General features: G+C 49.7%; 1 protein-coding gene across 1 annotated transcript in view; it reads right to left on the reverse strand.

Moving 5' to 3' along the window:
• Positions 1-10,788: 10,788 nt before the first annotated feature.
• Ubox5 (U-box domain containing 5) overlaps positions 10,789-13,841 on the reverse strand; it is a 41,497-nt gene continuing 38,444 nt past the window's right edge. The window contains exon 6 of the mRNA NM_001033997.1: positions 10,789-12,732. Coding sequence (NP_001029169.1) covers positions 12,527-12,732 — 206 coding nt within the window. The 3' untranslated portion in view covers positions 10,789-12,526. The remainder of the gene's footprint in view (positions 12,733-13,841) is intronic.

Below are 13,841 nucleotides of genomic sequence, written 5' to 3' on the forward strand. Positions count from 1 at the left end.
TCTGCTCTGCTGCCTGAGCGGGCTGGGCTGTCTATTTATGTCTGCAGGTGTTGGCTAGGAGGCGACAGCGTGGCTGCTAACCCCCTCCCCAGTGGCTCCCCAGGAGCCCACAGCTGACAGGTCCCAAGCTGTCAGCAGTGATTCAGGCATCTGGGGACACACGTGGGCCTGTCAATGCAGAGGGTGGTGGAGGAGGGGAGCCAGCCATCAGGCTGTCACTGGCCACCGTGTGACGGGAGCCACCGCCACAGTGATTGGTGCTGTGCAATCAGGGAGGTGAGCCGACTTGAGGGTCACCTGGAAATCATAGTTGAGCATTTCAGCAGCTCTCAACAGACTAGAGGGGTCCCCAGGTCTCATTCACCAAGGACTAGCAGGTCTGCAGCAGGGTCAGGACCAGGAGGTGGGGCAGGTTTGTTAGTTGTGGTGTAGGAGAAGAGGAAGCATCGATACCAGGTGAGCTTTCAGAAGGAAATTCCCACGCGCAGCCTCATGGGCTAGCGGCCACAGTCACGGAGTCAAGACTGAACATAGAGCCAAAGGCCTGCCCTGTCCCAGGTGTGGCTGGCATCAGGGGGCAACTTGGTGAGACCCTGTCTCGATATTAAAAGAATAAAAAGGACAGTTGTGACACATGCTTTTAACCCCAGCCATTGGAAAGCAGAGGCAGGAGAATTTCTGTGAGTTTCAGGCCTTCTAGGGTAGAGAGCTAGGGTAGGATATAGTTCAGAAACAGTCCTAGGTGAGCCCACAGTACTGCAGAGGAAAAGCTATGGGGAGACCCCATGCCCTGAGGCTGGTACTATCTCAGATCTAAGGCAGGAGTGGAAGTGGATGTTGTTAGGAGAGGAAATGGGAGGAGCCCCAGACAGACAGACACAGTCTGAGAAAGCAAGTGTAGTTCCTGACTTTAGACGGTAAGTCATTTGGTTGTTTCTAAGGCAGTCGTTTAGTCCAGGCTGACCTTGACCTTACTACATAGCAGAAAGCTGGCATTGAACTCTTGATCTTTCTATCTCCACCTCTCCAGTGCTAGGACTGTAGGCGTGTATCACCACATTCTGCTTTAGGCTTACAGACTCCTTTTCTTTAGTCACCAGAAAAATGTTATGGTTTGGGGACCCAGACTACTTAGCCCAAATCTTCTAGACTATGCCTAGGCCAGGACCCTCCCAGCTCCCATCGGCTCCTGTTACCTCTCTCGGATATACCAGTATGCTTCAAGAGAGTGCCAGAGGACGGTTTTGCCTCTTCCCAATAAGGACAGTGGGGACTGGTAGCCAAGTTAGCCTTCCATACTCAGGGCTGGGGGCCAGATCTTTTCAGGAATGACTGTGAGGCCCTCGAGGATAAGAGACAGCTCATGTGTAGGGAAGCCAAGGACACACTGGCTCCTGTGGCTTGAAGCTTTCTGGCTTGGGCAGGTCCTCTGGGGTGTCTGACTCCCCACTTAATTCCAGCGGAAAGGAGTGAGGGCCAAGCCTAGCACAGGGTCGTGAGCACTGAGTCACTGCGTATGAACCCCAAGGGAAGTGCTTGCGTCATGGTGATGTGATCGGACAGCAGCTTCGTGTTAGTAATGTCCTTGTTAAGTGATTGTTTTCCAGAGAGAACAGCTTCCTTGGTCAGAAGAAACCTTTTTTCTATTAATGGACGAAGATGAGCTTTGGGGCAGACTTGTCTGGGGCAATCACATCCACTAGAGCTTTGAAGGCGCCATGCTGCCTGTGTGCACGGGTGTCAGGTCCATGAGACCTAATCTTCACCTGCCTTAGCATCTCTGCTGGCTAGGAAAGGTCCAGCAGTCTGCTGACTCTCCCCATTTCAGATCCTCCCTCGCCACCTGCCGCACGGGCTCCCAGAGAGACCCTACACGGCCTCCATTTCCCTCAGAGGTTCTTTTTTCCCAAATACTTTAGTTTTTGAGACAGGGTCTTCATAGAAATTTCCAGTCCAGACCAGACTAGCCCCTAAACTCAAACTCACTACCTCTGCCCTGGGAGTGTTGCTTTAAAGATGTGAGTCACCACACCTGTCCTGTGATCTGCCATTCTTATCCAAAAGTCAGCATTTACTCTGTAATCCCCTGCATTCAGATTTCTGCCCAAATCCGCCTACTGAAACTACTATTGTAATCATGAAGCCCTCTGTGGCGTCATTTTGATGGGTGTGTCTGTCTTTATTTTACACGGCCTCTCCCAGCCTAGTTTCCCACGATGAAGCCTTTGTCCTTTTCACAATGCACTTTGTGCTTTCCTGGTCCCTGTGCTTGGTTTCCTGGCTTCACTTTGGCGTCTACGTGCTGGAACATCGTAAGGCTCGCTCTCCGTGGTGTTCCTCCTCTTGTCTTCTTCCTAGAGTGTTTTCATACTTTTTATACACTAATGATGCCCCAGCTCAAACCTTCATTCTGAGCCTTTCCCTGACAGGCCAGACTTGTTAGAACCTCCAATGGCAGCTTCTACCAGATTGGCTTTGGGTCTTTCTGATTTAACATAGTTTAACTCCTGGTTCCCCCTCCCCAGGGTTCTAACCTGAAATCACTATTAAAATAGCTGTACCTGCCACAACTCAATACTTGCTAGCCTGTCTAGAGCGTCTCTCACTTTAAAACAGTTTTTTAATTGTATGTGTCTGTGTGTCCCTGTAAGTACAGAGCTCTCAGAGGGAAGCAGAGTCCTTGGGGCTGGAGTTAAAAGCTGTGAGCCACTGAAATGGGTGCTGGGAACAGAACTGGGCCCCTGCAAGAGCAGGCCAAACTGCTGGGCCAGTTAACGACCTCTCCAGACCCCCTCTCCTGCTCTTTTCTAACTTGGGTCTGTGTGGATGGGGTACAGAGCTGGTTAATACCCCCAGTAGCCTGAAGTTCCTCCTCTCTCCCTTACCCCTCCACCCTGCCCTCCTTTCTGTGGGGTATTCGTGTTGTGTGTTTGAATTCCTTCTAGGATAAAAGCCCTAAGACATGGAGAACACCAGCATTTGTGTTTAATATAGTCCTGGGAGTTTTTGCCAAGCAGTGGACTTTTCAATTATAGAGAGGGAGAGAGGGAGGAAGGGGGGGCCTTGGAACCAGACTTAGCTTTCCAGACATTGCTGTGTGACCTTGGACAAGTCAAACTTGTTTCCAGGGTTACTTACTTGATGTGCTAACCCCAATTCCTACCTCATTGTAGGAATGGTCCAGTCTAGCCGTGAACTTGCTCTCCGGCTGAGTCTGAGTCCATTCCTTTGTCTCCCCACATGTCTGCTGGGATTACAAACATGTGCTACCATGCTCAGTTTCACTGAGAGCTTTTAAAAATCAGGTGTGGCGGTCTACGTTAGGATAGTTTCTGTCTTGTCTTGTTTGTTTTGTTTTTTGAGACAAGGTTTCTGTGCGTGTAATCCTGGATGTCCTAAAACTCACTTTGTAGACCACGCTGTCCTTGAACTCAAAGAGATCCACCTACCTCTGCCTCCAGAGTACTGGGATCAAAGACGTGCACCACCACTGGCTCTCGTCTCTTTTTTTTTTTCGGAGCTGGGGACCGAACCCAGGGCCTTGTGCTTGCTAGGCAAGCGCTCTACCACTGAGCTAAATCCCCAACCCCTCTCGTCTCTTTTAAAGACAGGATCTTCCTCTTGCTATCATGCGGCACTCTGTGTAGACCAGGCTCGCCTGAACTTCATAGAGAATCATCTGTCTCTACCTCCAGAGTTCTGGAATTAAAGGCCAGGGTCTCCAGGACAGGTGACAAACCTTGTTCTACCTTTAAATCCTGTAAGTGGGGGCTGCAGAGAGGCCTAAGCGGTTAGAAGCACTTGCTACTCAAGAAGAGCCCTCGGATTCTGTCCCCAGCAACCCCGAGATGGCTCACGACTGTCTGTAACTTCAGTTCCAGGGGGATCTGGTATGTTCTTCTGGCCTCTGTAAACACCAGGCACACCTGTCATGTACAGATATACATGCAAACAAAACACTCATACACATTAAATAAAAACCACTAAATCTTTTAAAACCCAGCCTGATGATGGTGGCACAGATCTTCAATGCCAGCACCCGGGAGACAGAGTCAGGCCGTTCTTTGAGTTCCAGGATAGCCTGGTCTATAGAACAAGTTCCAGAATAGCCAGGACTACATAGAGAAACCCTGTCTCAAAAAACAAAACAAAACAAAAAAAAAAAAAAACAAAAACAAAACCAAGTTTCTTTTTGTTGTTTAACTTTGTACAGAGACAAGTTGGGTAGATTTCATAGTTCTGGGTCTGGTGGCCTGCTGCGCTTGACAGGGACAAGACCCCTGCCCCTGAGAGGTATGACAAACCTGTTTGCAGGGGATGTAGAAAAAAAAAGTCTTGTCCATCTTCCCATAGAGGCGTCAAGCAAAGAGGCAAGAAACACTGCTGGGTGACAAGAAACTCACAAGGAAAGACAAAAAGCTTCCAAGGTCGGGCAGAAATTGTGCATTCTGGCTGGCACACACGGTCAGGCTGGCCCTGCAGAGGCACACTGTGCCCCAACAGCCAAGGGCACATGAGACAGCGTTCCTGGCATCACTCAGTGCCATCGCTAGGGGTGAGGCTGCCCACTGCCTTGCAGGTTCATGTTAAACAGAGGCAGACGGCCGCTAGAGTCCTCCCTGTACCTTCAGCCTGTGACTGCAAAGAGGAGGTCACTAAAAAAGGTAGTGGTGCACTATCAGCCCAAGGTGTGAGGACTCCAGTCCTCAGGAAGAGTGGGAGGGCACAAACTCAAAGGCAGCTTTATGAAGAACTGAAGCCTCATCCAGGCACATGTGCGTGGGTGCCTCTGTGCGTCCATGCATGTATGTGTCTGTGTGTGTGTCTGTGTGTGTGTGTGTGCATGAGCGCACACATCCTACTGTCTCAGCTTACCAAGTCCTTGGATTTCTGACTTGTGCTACCCACTACTCTTGGCTTCACAAATAGGTCTCAGAGCATTCGCAGTCTTTTTGCCCAATTCACATAAAATACCTCGAGGAAGTATTTTCTCGCTGACAGAAATTGAGTCACATGCCCAAGAATACAAAGTAATAAGGCTAGGCAAGGTGACTTAAGTCTTTAATCCCAGCACTAGCGACACAGAAGCAGGTGGATCTCTGTAAATTTGAAACCTGATCTACAGAGCAAGTTGCAGACCAACCAGGGTCACAGAGTGAGGCCTTGACTGGAAAACAAAAACATAACCACTCCTCTGTCCCAAACCCCACAGCTGACAGCTGACTAAACCATAAAGCTTATTTTCTCCAATTTTATTCCTAAGGCGCTGGTGACTGAACCCATAGTGGTAGGTGGGGTTGCATGTTCAAAATAAAGTTCCAGGGCTGGAGAGATGGCTCAGCGGTTAAGAGCACTGACTGCTCTTCCAGAGGTCCTAAGTTCAATCCCCAGCGACCACATGTTGGCTCACAGCCATCTGTAATGGGATCCGATGCCCCCTTCTGGTGTGTCTGAAGACAGCTACAGTGCACTCATATACATAAAATAAATATATCTTTAAAAAAATAAAGTTCCAAAAAAAAAAAAAAGGCTCAGCTTTTTTCTACGACCAAGTAGAACTTCTGTGAATGTGGAGAGCTGGAATATTCTGAGTCAGAGCCAAATGACCTCTGCTACCTTTAGGTGTAGCAGCTCTCCATTGCTGACCTCAGCGTCTGACCAGTATGAGCCTAGTGACTGAGTACCATGGCTCTGAAACAGGTTACCCCCAAAGCCATTGACTGAACGTGCTAACAGTTTCACGAAATTGGTTTTTTTTATCTGTCTTCATTTTCATTCATCACTATTATGAGTGTGTGCGATGTGGGTGTGTGTGCACATATGGAGTTCAGAAGAGAGCTTTGTGGAGCCCTTTCCTTCTGCCTTCATGGGTTCTGGGAACCAAACTCAGGTCATCAGGCAAGCATTTGCCAAATGAGCCATCTTGACTGCCCTCCTGAGGATTTTATCAGAAGAAAGCCGTAAATCAAGACACTGAAGAGTTCATTGCTGTGTGTGTGTGTGTGTGTGTGTGTGTGTGTGTGTGTGTGTGTGTGTGAAGAGATGACCCAGCGATGACCCAGCAGTTACCAGCATGCTCTTCCACAGGACCTGGGTTTGACTCCTAGCAGCCATTGCTCTCAACCGAGCCATCTCTCCAGTCAGTGCAGGGGTTTTGTTTGTTTTTGTTGTTGGTTTGGTTGAGTTTGAAGTCTACATAGTGAGTTTTAGGCCCCCAGAGCTGTAGAGTGAGACCCTGTATCAAAAATTAAAATGGCAGCGGGCTCACTTTCTGCCAGCAGAGGCTGGGGCAGCTGGCCTGGGCCATGCCCCATCTCCCTGTGGGGTTTCTTGGAGGAAACTTGGAGGTTCAGGCAGCTCAGCTCATTTCCATTGCCTCATTATTGGTGACCTCTCTGAGACATCACACACATAAGTGTGTGCGCCAGCATCTCATTTCCCGTTGCTCATGGTCTCGTTCCCCTCTTCTGTCTCAGGGGCAAAACTGAGCTCTTCCCCTGGGTGAGAGGAGGAAGACAGGTGAAAGGGGTTCTCTCTGGAGGCTACCAGACAGGCTAATTACAGACTTCCTAATTAATGAGCCATGGGTTGCATTTTATCAGCTGAGTCATGGCTAATGTCTGGGTTCTGGACCCAAAGAGGGTGCCAAGAGTCAAGAAGAGCCCTGGGAGGAAGAGGCCAGCTTGGAGCTGCTGTCTAACCCATTTGATATTCTGCATTTGACCTTATAAATAAAAAAAAAACCACCTAATTTTTTAGGTATATGTGTACGTGTGTCCCCGTCTTGTGAAGGGGCACTGAGTTTAGGGGCTAGAATTACAGGTGTTCGTGGGCCATCTGACATGGATGCTAGGAGCTGAATTTGGCTATTGGGGAAGAGCAGTGAATTCTCTTAACCACTGAACTATTTCTTCAGACTCCAGCCCTTCCTCCCTCCCCCTTTGCAGATTGATGTATTTTGTGTGCATATATGTATGTGCACCACTTACATGCCAAGAGGTCAGACTAAGGGATCATATTTCCTAGAACTGGAGTTAACTGAGCTAACTGCTGAGTCCTTTCTCAACCCTGTTTGAGGAGAGTCCACTATGTAACCCTAGTTGGCCTAGAACTTGCTGTGTAAACCAAGCTGGCTTGGAACTCAGAGAAATCGGACTTCCTCTGCCTTCAGAGTGCTAGTACTAAAGGCAGTTGTTGCTATGCCTGGTATGTCTTCCTTCTTAAAGGCCAACTCTTTCCACCAGAGAGTCACCCCAGTTCAGCCTTCTTAGTCATAGATTATTTCTGGGACTGCTGTCCTCCAGACCCTCTGCTCCTCATGCCTCCAAATCCCAGCAGAGCCACACGGGCTCAGTGGGTACTTTTCCAGTTTGCAGTTTTATCACATACCTGTAGTCTTCATGAAACATGACGAGCCTGCCTCGTCAGAATCCTGACACCCAGGACCCCTTGACACAATCTAAGACCCTTCAGACATCCTCCTTCCAGTGACCGTATGGTGGGTATTCTTCCACTCACACTGTACCAGGGGATGGACCCATTTTGATGAGGCTTGAAGCTCAGTTTTATTGACTTCCATACCTTCATGGAGGATATGGACTCAAGTGAAGGTTACTGGAGATCAGTGGTTCTCAACCTGTAGATCATGACCTCTTAGGGGTAGAATGACCCTTTCACGGGAGTCATCTAAGACCATTGGAAGACACATTTATTTTACAATTCATAGCAATAGAGTAGCAACACTTGTTATGAAGTAGTAACAAAAATTATTTTATGGTTGCAGGAGGGGGTTTCCCCACAACACGAGGAACTGTGTTAAAGGGTCTCAGCACTAGGAAGGTTGAGAACCACTTCTCTAGCTCGCGGGCCATAGGTCCTCCACCAGATCAGTGTAGGCAGGGTAGGTGGGATCTATGGGTGGCCACGCAACTGCAGAAACAGTAGGTTGTATTATTGTCTCACGAAAGAATCTCGTTGCGCTCCCAAACCTAGAGCTGTGTTAAATAATTAATATAAAACACGTCCCGCATGGGCAAGGACATCACCCTCTGTACACTCCTCCTCTTGTGTGCAATGTTGGGCATCAAACCCAGGGAAGTAACTCAGCTCTCTTTTTTAAGCATTGTAATGCAAAGGTTTTTTTTAAAAAAACATGCATGCCCTTCAAGATATTCATAACGTCCTAAGTAATATGCAAAAAATCACATATGCCACCACCTGCTCTCGAGTCTCTAGTCTGGATGTCGGTGGTCCCTCCATGAAGGTAATGAGGCTCCTTAGTCCCCAAAGGACCAGCCCAAGCTGCCTATGCTTTCTGGTAGAACAGGGGTTTTTATAAACTATTTTTGGGGTTCTTTTTAATTCTATTTAAAACAATTTCACTCTATATGTATGAGGGTTTACTTACCTGTCTGTGCACTATTTTTGTGCCTGGTGACCTCAAAGGCCAGAAGAGGGCATCGAACCTCCCTGTAACTGGAGTTACAGATGGTTGTGGGCTGCCACGTGGGTGCTGGGAGTCAAACCCAGGCCCTCTCTGCAAGAGCTCTGCCGAGCCATCTCTCCAGCCCTTATTCTAACTTTTAAAATTAGTTTTGTTCTTTGACAATTTCATACATGTATTGTATTCTGATTATTCTCTCCTTTATGTATCCTCTCCTGTCCTCTCTCCCAGCCCCACCTCCCTCACCCCACCCCACTCCTCTGCCTCTTCCTTACCAGTCTCCTCAGATCCACAACTTACGGGTATTTTGTGATTCATTTAGTTTAAGCAGGAGCATCTGTGTGAGCCGGAGGCACTGTGTTCCCTCTGTTCCTGAATCTGTCAGTAGCAAATAGTTCAGGAGCGAATGGTAGGGACCTTGCTCCAGTCATGCCTGATTGTGATGGACCCATCTGTTTTCAGAAGTGTCAGATTCCCTAAAACTAAAGTTACAGAAGGCTGTGAGCTACCATGTGGGTACTGGCAATAGAATGTAGGTCCTCTGCAAGAGCAAGAGTGTTCTTAACTACTGAGCCATCTCTCCGGTGCCCTGAGGGGCCCATTCCCTCCCTCCTTTACTTCTTCAGACAGGGTCTCTTTGTCCAGTTCTGGATGTCCAGAAACTTGCTGTGTAAACCAGGCCTTAAACCTAGAGATCTACCTGCCTCTGCCTCCTGAGTGCTCCGTAGTAACTTCCCTGCCTCGTGTGCCTGAGGCCTAGGGTTTGATTCCTTAGCACAAGGTGCACAGTGGGAAGGGCTGTTTTTTTTTTTAAATAGAAGTGTTGGAAGAGACAAACTATTGTGCTATGTAGCACTGCCTTGTTGCTAGAAGATACTAGGAGCTGTGACAAGCTGCCCCTCTCTTATCTTTACTTCTGTGGCCTCCTGGAAACCCTCTCTTCTGGGCGGATTGTGAGGATGTCTCATGGGGTTGGGGGAACACTTGCCTAGAATGAATGACACCCTGAGTTCCATCCCAAGTACGGGGTTGGGGGGAGGATGGAGCCACTCCAACAAGTGGAGCCCTGGTCAGTCAGAGTGAGGTTCAAGCCATCCCGTGCTCTCTTCTGCACTGAGTCTTCTCTCCTAGGGAAGGTTTCCATGGGTGCAGCTACCTCACATTCGAACCTTGGCCTCCAATTGTGATCACGCTTAAGTGTGACAGTAAAGTTGGTCTGTACCTCACCTGTCCAGTCTAGTGGCCTCTATGAGATGTGGCTGGCTGGTGACAGTAGGAATGTAAATCTATGTACTTAATTTTGAGACAATACTTCTCTCTGTAGCCCAGGCTGGCCTCAAATGCATAAGGGTTGGAAGTACAATCACAAGACACGACACCCAGCTTTTGTTTTAATAGAATCACCTGGGAATGACTGTTTTGAACAGTATGGCTTTGGCTAGTTCCCAACCTGGCTCTCCCCTTTCCACTCAGAAACAGAGACGCTGCTGCACGTGCAAGTGGCCTGGAGGCCAGGTGAGACGACAGTGGGCCTGAATAGGGAGCAGAGTGGGGGAAGCTGTGGGCTAAGTCGTCCTTCAAGAATGCACAAGGGAGCTCTGTGGGAGAGGGCCAGCCCACAGGAACCCACTCCACCCCAGTGGCCATCACAATGGAATTCAGGTCTGCGTCACAATGCCACTGGCAGTGGGAGGCTGGTCTCTTTGTTTGGAGACCTAGTTACAGGAACTCTGCGTCAGAGGTCCCTGTTTCCTGGGGTATGGGAAGGGGCCCAGCTGCTGAGCGGCCTCAAAATGGAGAACTGTAGGAAGAGCAGGTGTGAGGTTGGGCAGTCCCACTCAGCCCCCGGACCTAGCGGCTGCAGGGCCCAGGTGACAGTCGGCAGGGAGCAGGGATTCTCCGTCAACAGTGAGCAGCTGCTGGTCTTCTTCCTGGCTATCTGGTTCTTCTATTTCTTCTACCTCCAGGACTAATTCTGACAGAGCCTCCTCTCCAGCAGCTCAGGGAGTGGCTGAGGGTCAGAGCCTTGGTCCTGTCAGGCCTCACTCACTCATTAACCTAGGGAATGAAGACCCAGAGCCTGGAGCTGCTGTGGACCTCTTGCCTCAAGCCATCATCTGTTCTCAGAAGACCCCAGTGCTACACGTCTTCAGTCTTGTGCCTCCATTGAGTACATGACCCACCACCAGGCAAAGGACACGTCACCTCTGGACGGCTGCCGGGTGGAGGCAAAGCTGTAGCTGCATCCTCTTGGTCAACAGTGTTGAGCTCTGCACATTTACTAGGAAGCTGTTTTGTGCCTGGCCCCAGGCCCTGTCTCTGATGAGAAATAAAATGTCCATGGGGCCAAATACATTTTTATTTCAGTGTCTTTGAGACAAGTGTTTGCTATGTAGCCCAGGCTGACCTTGAACTCACAGCAGTCCTTCAGATGTTACACCACACCCAGCTTTCACTCATGTATGCTAGGGAAAATCACAATGTTTCTGGTAGGGATGGAGAAAGAGCACTTCCATGCGGCTAGGGGTCTGATCTTTAAGAGAAAACGTAATCACATTTACGGTGAGGGGATGGCTCCCTGCCCCAGCCCCCAGGGCTTCTCCAGCCCACACCAGGGGCTCCCAGGCCTAGTTTTCCAGCAGAGTAGGCCAGGCACCTCTGGTAGAGCTGCAGAGAGGTAACTTGGGGGCTCTTGGGAGTGGAGGGCAGGGATGGCTCCCAGTACTCACACAGAGGAAAGTAGGCTACTCGGAGACCATGGCTGGCTATTCTGGACACCATGGCAGGTTATGGGTAGGGGCTGAGCCACAAACCACGCCCTCTGTAGTTGCACAAGCTAAGAACACACACCTAGAAGGGAGGCTGAGGCGTAGAGTGGGATGTGCAGGAGCCACCAGGCAAGGCGGGGTGGTCTGTCCATACAGACCCTGGTGTCACACAAAGCTGAAGAACAACAGGCACTGGTGGTGTGTAGGAGAGAGGAGTTGATGTCCCCACCGGCTACCTCTATGGACACATCTCCTGACATCTGAAAGCACATTCCCTAAATCTCAGGACTGAGTTCTGGGCAACCAGAGGAGACAACAAACATGTGGCTCAAGGGCTGAGTCACCTCAGAAACAGAGCAGACTGCCTGAAAGGGAGTGGGCCAGTGTGAGGACCACACAGGTGCCCTCCTCCTGGCTGGAAGCTCTTGACAGGGCCAACAGAGCTATATGCAGTCTATTTCTTTGAGACTCCATAAGGTTTAATTTTGAAAGGAAAAAACGTAGCCTAGGGATCCCAGGAGATGGTTCAGACAGTAGTCACAGCCACATCACTGATGTCCTGAGGTTTTGGGAGCCATACAGTTGGAAAGGGAGCTGATTCCTGGAGCACTGACTTCCATAGGCACACCATGTGTGCCCACACAGACAGACTTCATTAAAGACACTTCCCATTTTCCTCCCGCAGGCTCCATATGGAACAGGGATTCTCTCCCTTGGAGCAACTCTGGCACCTGGTCTGAAGGAAGCTACTTGCCCTCCACTGGCACTGACGCACCCACACTGGATAAATCTGAACCTCTGCCTACCCAGTGGCTGCAACTGCATGTGGCTGTCCTGTCCTGTGTCCAGGAGGAATCCTTGAACGTCAACTGTCACTTTATTAAGGCTGCAAGTGTCTGCAGGGGTGGGGGTACACACGGCTAAGTCATGTGCTTAACAGCCGCTACCATGGTCCACTTCTGAGTGACCCTGAGGCAGAGAAGGCTGTGTGAGGTCCCAAGTCACAAAACTCCATTAGAAGGTTGTATGCAGAAAACATGGGGACATCAGGGAGTGCTCCTGAACAGTTGGGGCTGGCTCTGGTTGGGTAGTGGCAAGGTAGGCCAAGGAGAAGAGGGTGTTTTCCCCAGCCCAGCCCTATGGCTTTGTCATCCTGTTGTTGCCTAAGCAGGAGTAGGGTGTCCCTACCCAGTCCCCATAACACACCATGAGGTATTCAAGCCCAGGAGAGAACAGAGGCACTGGGACCCTGTTCCTGCTTCCTTCATCTTCAGTCTCCCTCCCAAATGGGGTTTAATCAGTTGAGGCTCATCACTCAAAAATGGACCCGCAGCACATCCTGGCTGGTGACCGGCTGCTGGCAGGCTGTGCACATCATGGGCTGGGAACGTTGCTTCTCACTCAGGCAGGGTCGGCACAGAAGGTGGCCACAGGGCAGCTGGTACACAGGCTCATTGGTGGTGTAGGAAGAAAACACTCGTCTGCAGGAGGCACACTCTGGGCCAGCACTCCTTGGAAGCTCTAGTGAGTCAGAAAAGTGAGGCAGGGTTAAGTGAAGTTGTTCCTTGGCGTAAGCTTTGGTCCTGGAAGCTGGAACAAAGCAAGCCTCCCACCCGCCATCTTTATCTTGGTGCTGTGTTTAAGAACTGGCTTCTGAATGCAATGCACAGAACCAGGCTTGTGCCCCCCAGTCTCCAAAACAGTGTACAATCGCCCTGTCAAAGCTAGCACAGGGTATAAGCTTACCCTGCCAAGAGAACCTGTCAGGAAAGGGAAAAGCAGGATGTGGGCCAACTGCCAGGACAGTCAGAACAGTTGGGATGCAGGGATCATCAGAGAGACAACTTCCTCTCTCAGTGGCTGCCTTCAAACCCCTTGATCCCTTGAACTGCCCTGGCCTTGGGCAACCCCTCCACCCCACTACCAGATTCACTACAAGATTCCCTCAAGGCCTCTAAGTGAGGGCAGCTCTGATCCTGACCCCTGTGGCTCTTCCTTCCAGGTGGTTTTAGTTTGAAAAAGCTGTTCCTTCTCTCCAACTCTAGGAAATACAGAGGCCAGGCTGGCCTGATTTTAAAGCTCACTTGGGGGACCCCAAGTTACTTTACTATGCAAAAATTCCTTGTTTTTGTCTTTTTTTCAAGTTGATCCTGAACTAAGGATCTTCTTGCCTTAGCCCCTGTGCACCTGGGACTACAGCTGCAAGTCACTATTCCCGGCTTGGAAATTCTTTTTTTTTGGTTCTTTTTTTCGGAGCTGGGGATCGAACCCAGGGCCTTGCGCTTCCTAGGCAAGCGCTCTACCACTGAGCTAAAATCCCCAACCCCACTGGCTTGGAAATTCTTAACTCCAGCCTTGCTTTCTTTAAAAAACTTTTGGTTTTATGTGTAAGCTTTGGTCCTGGAAGCTGGAACAAAGCAAGCCTCCCACCTGAGTAAACACATATATTGCCTACATATATGTATTTGTACTATGTGAGTGCCTGATGCCCACAGAAGGCAGAAGGGGTATCAGATCCCCTGGAACCGGATGTACAGAAAGTTGTGAGCCATCATTCAGATGCTAGGACTTGAACTCAGGCTCTCTGCAAGAACAAGTACTCTTAACCACTGAACATCTCTCCAGCTCAT

This window comes from Rattus norvegicus, chromosome 3 (assembly GCF_036323735.1).
Source record: "Rattus norvegicus strain BN/NHsdMcwi chromosome 3, GRCr8, whole genome shotgun sequence".
Lineage (NCBI taxonomy): Eukaryota > Metazoa > Chordata > Mammalia > Rodentia > Muridae > Rattus > Rattus norvegicus.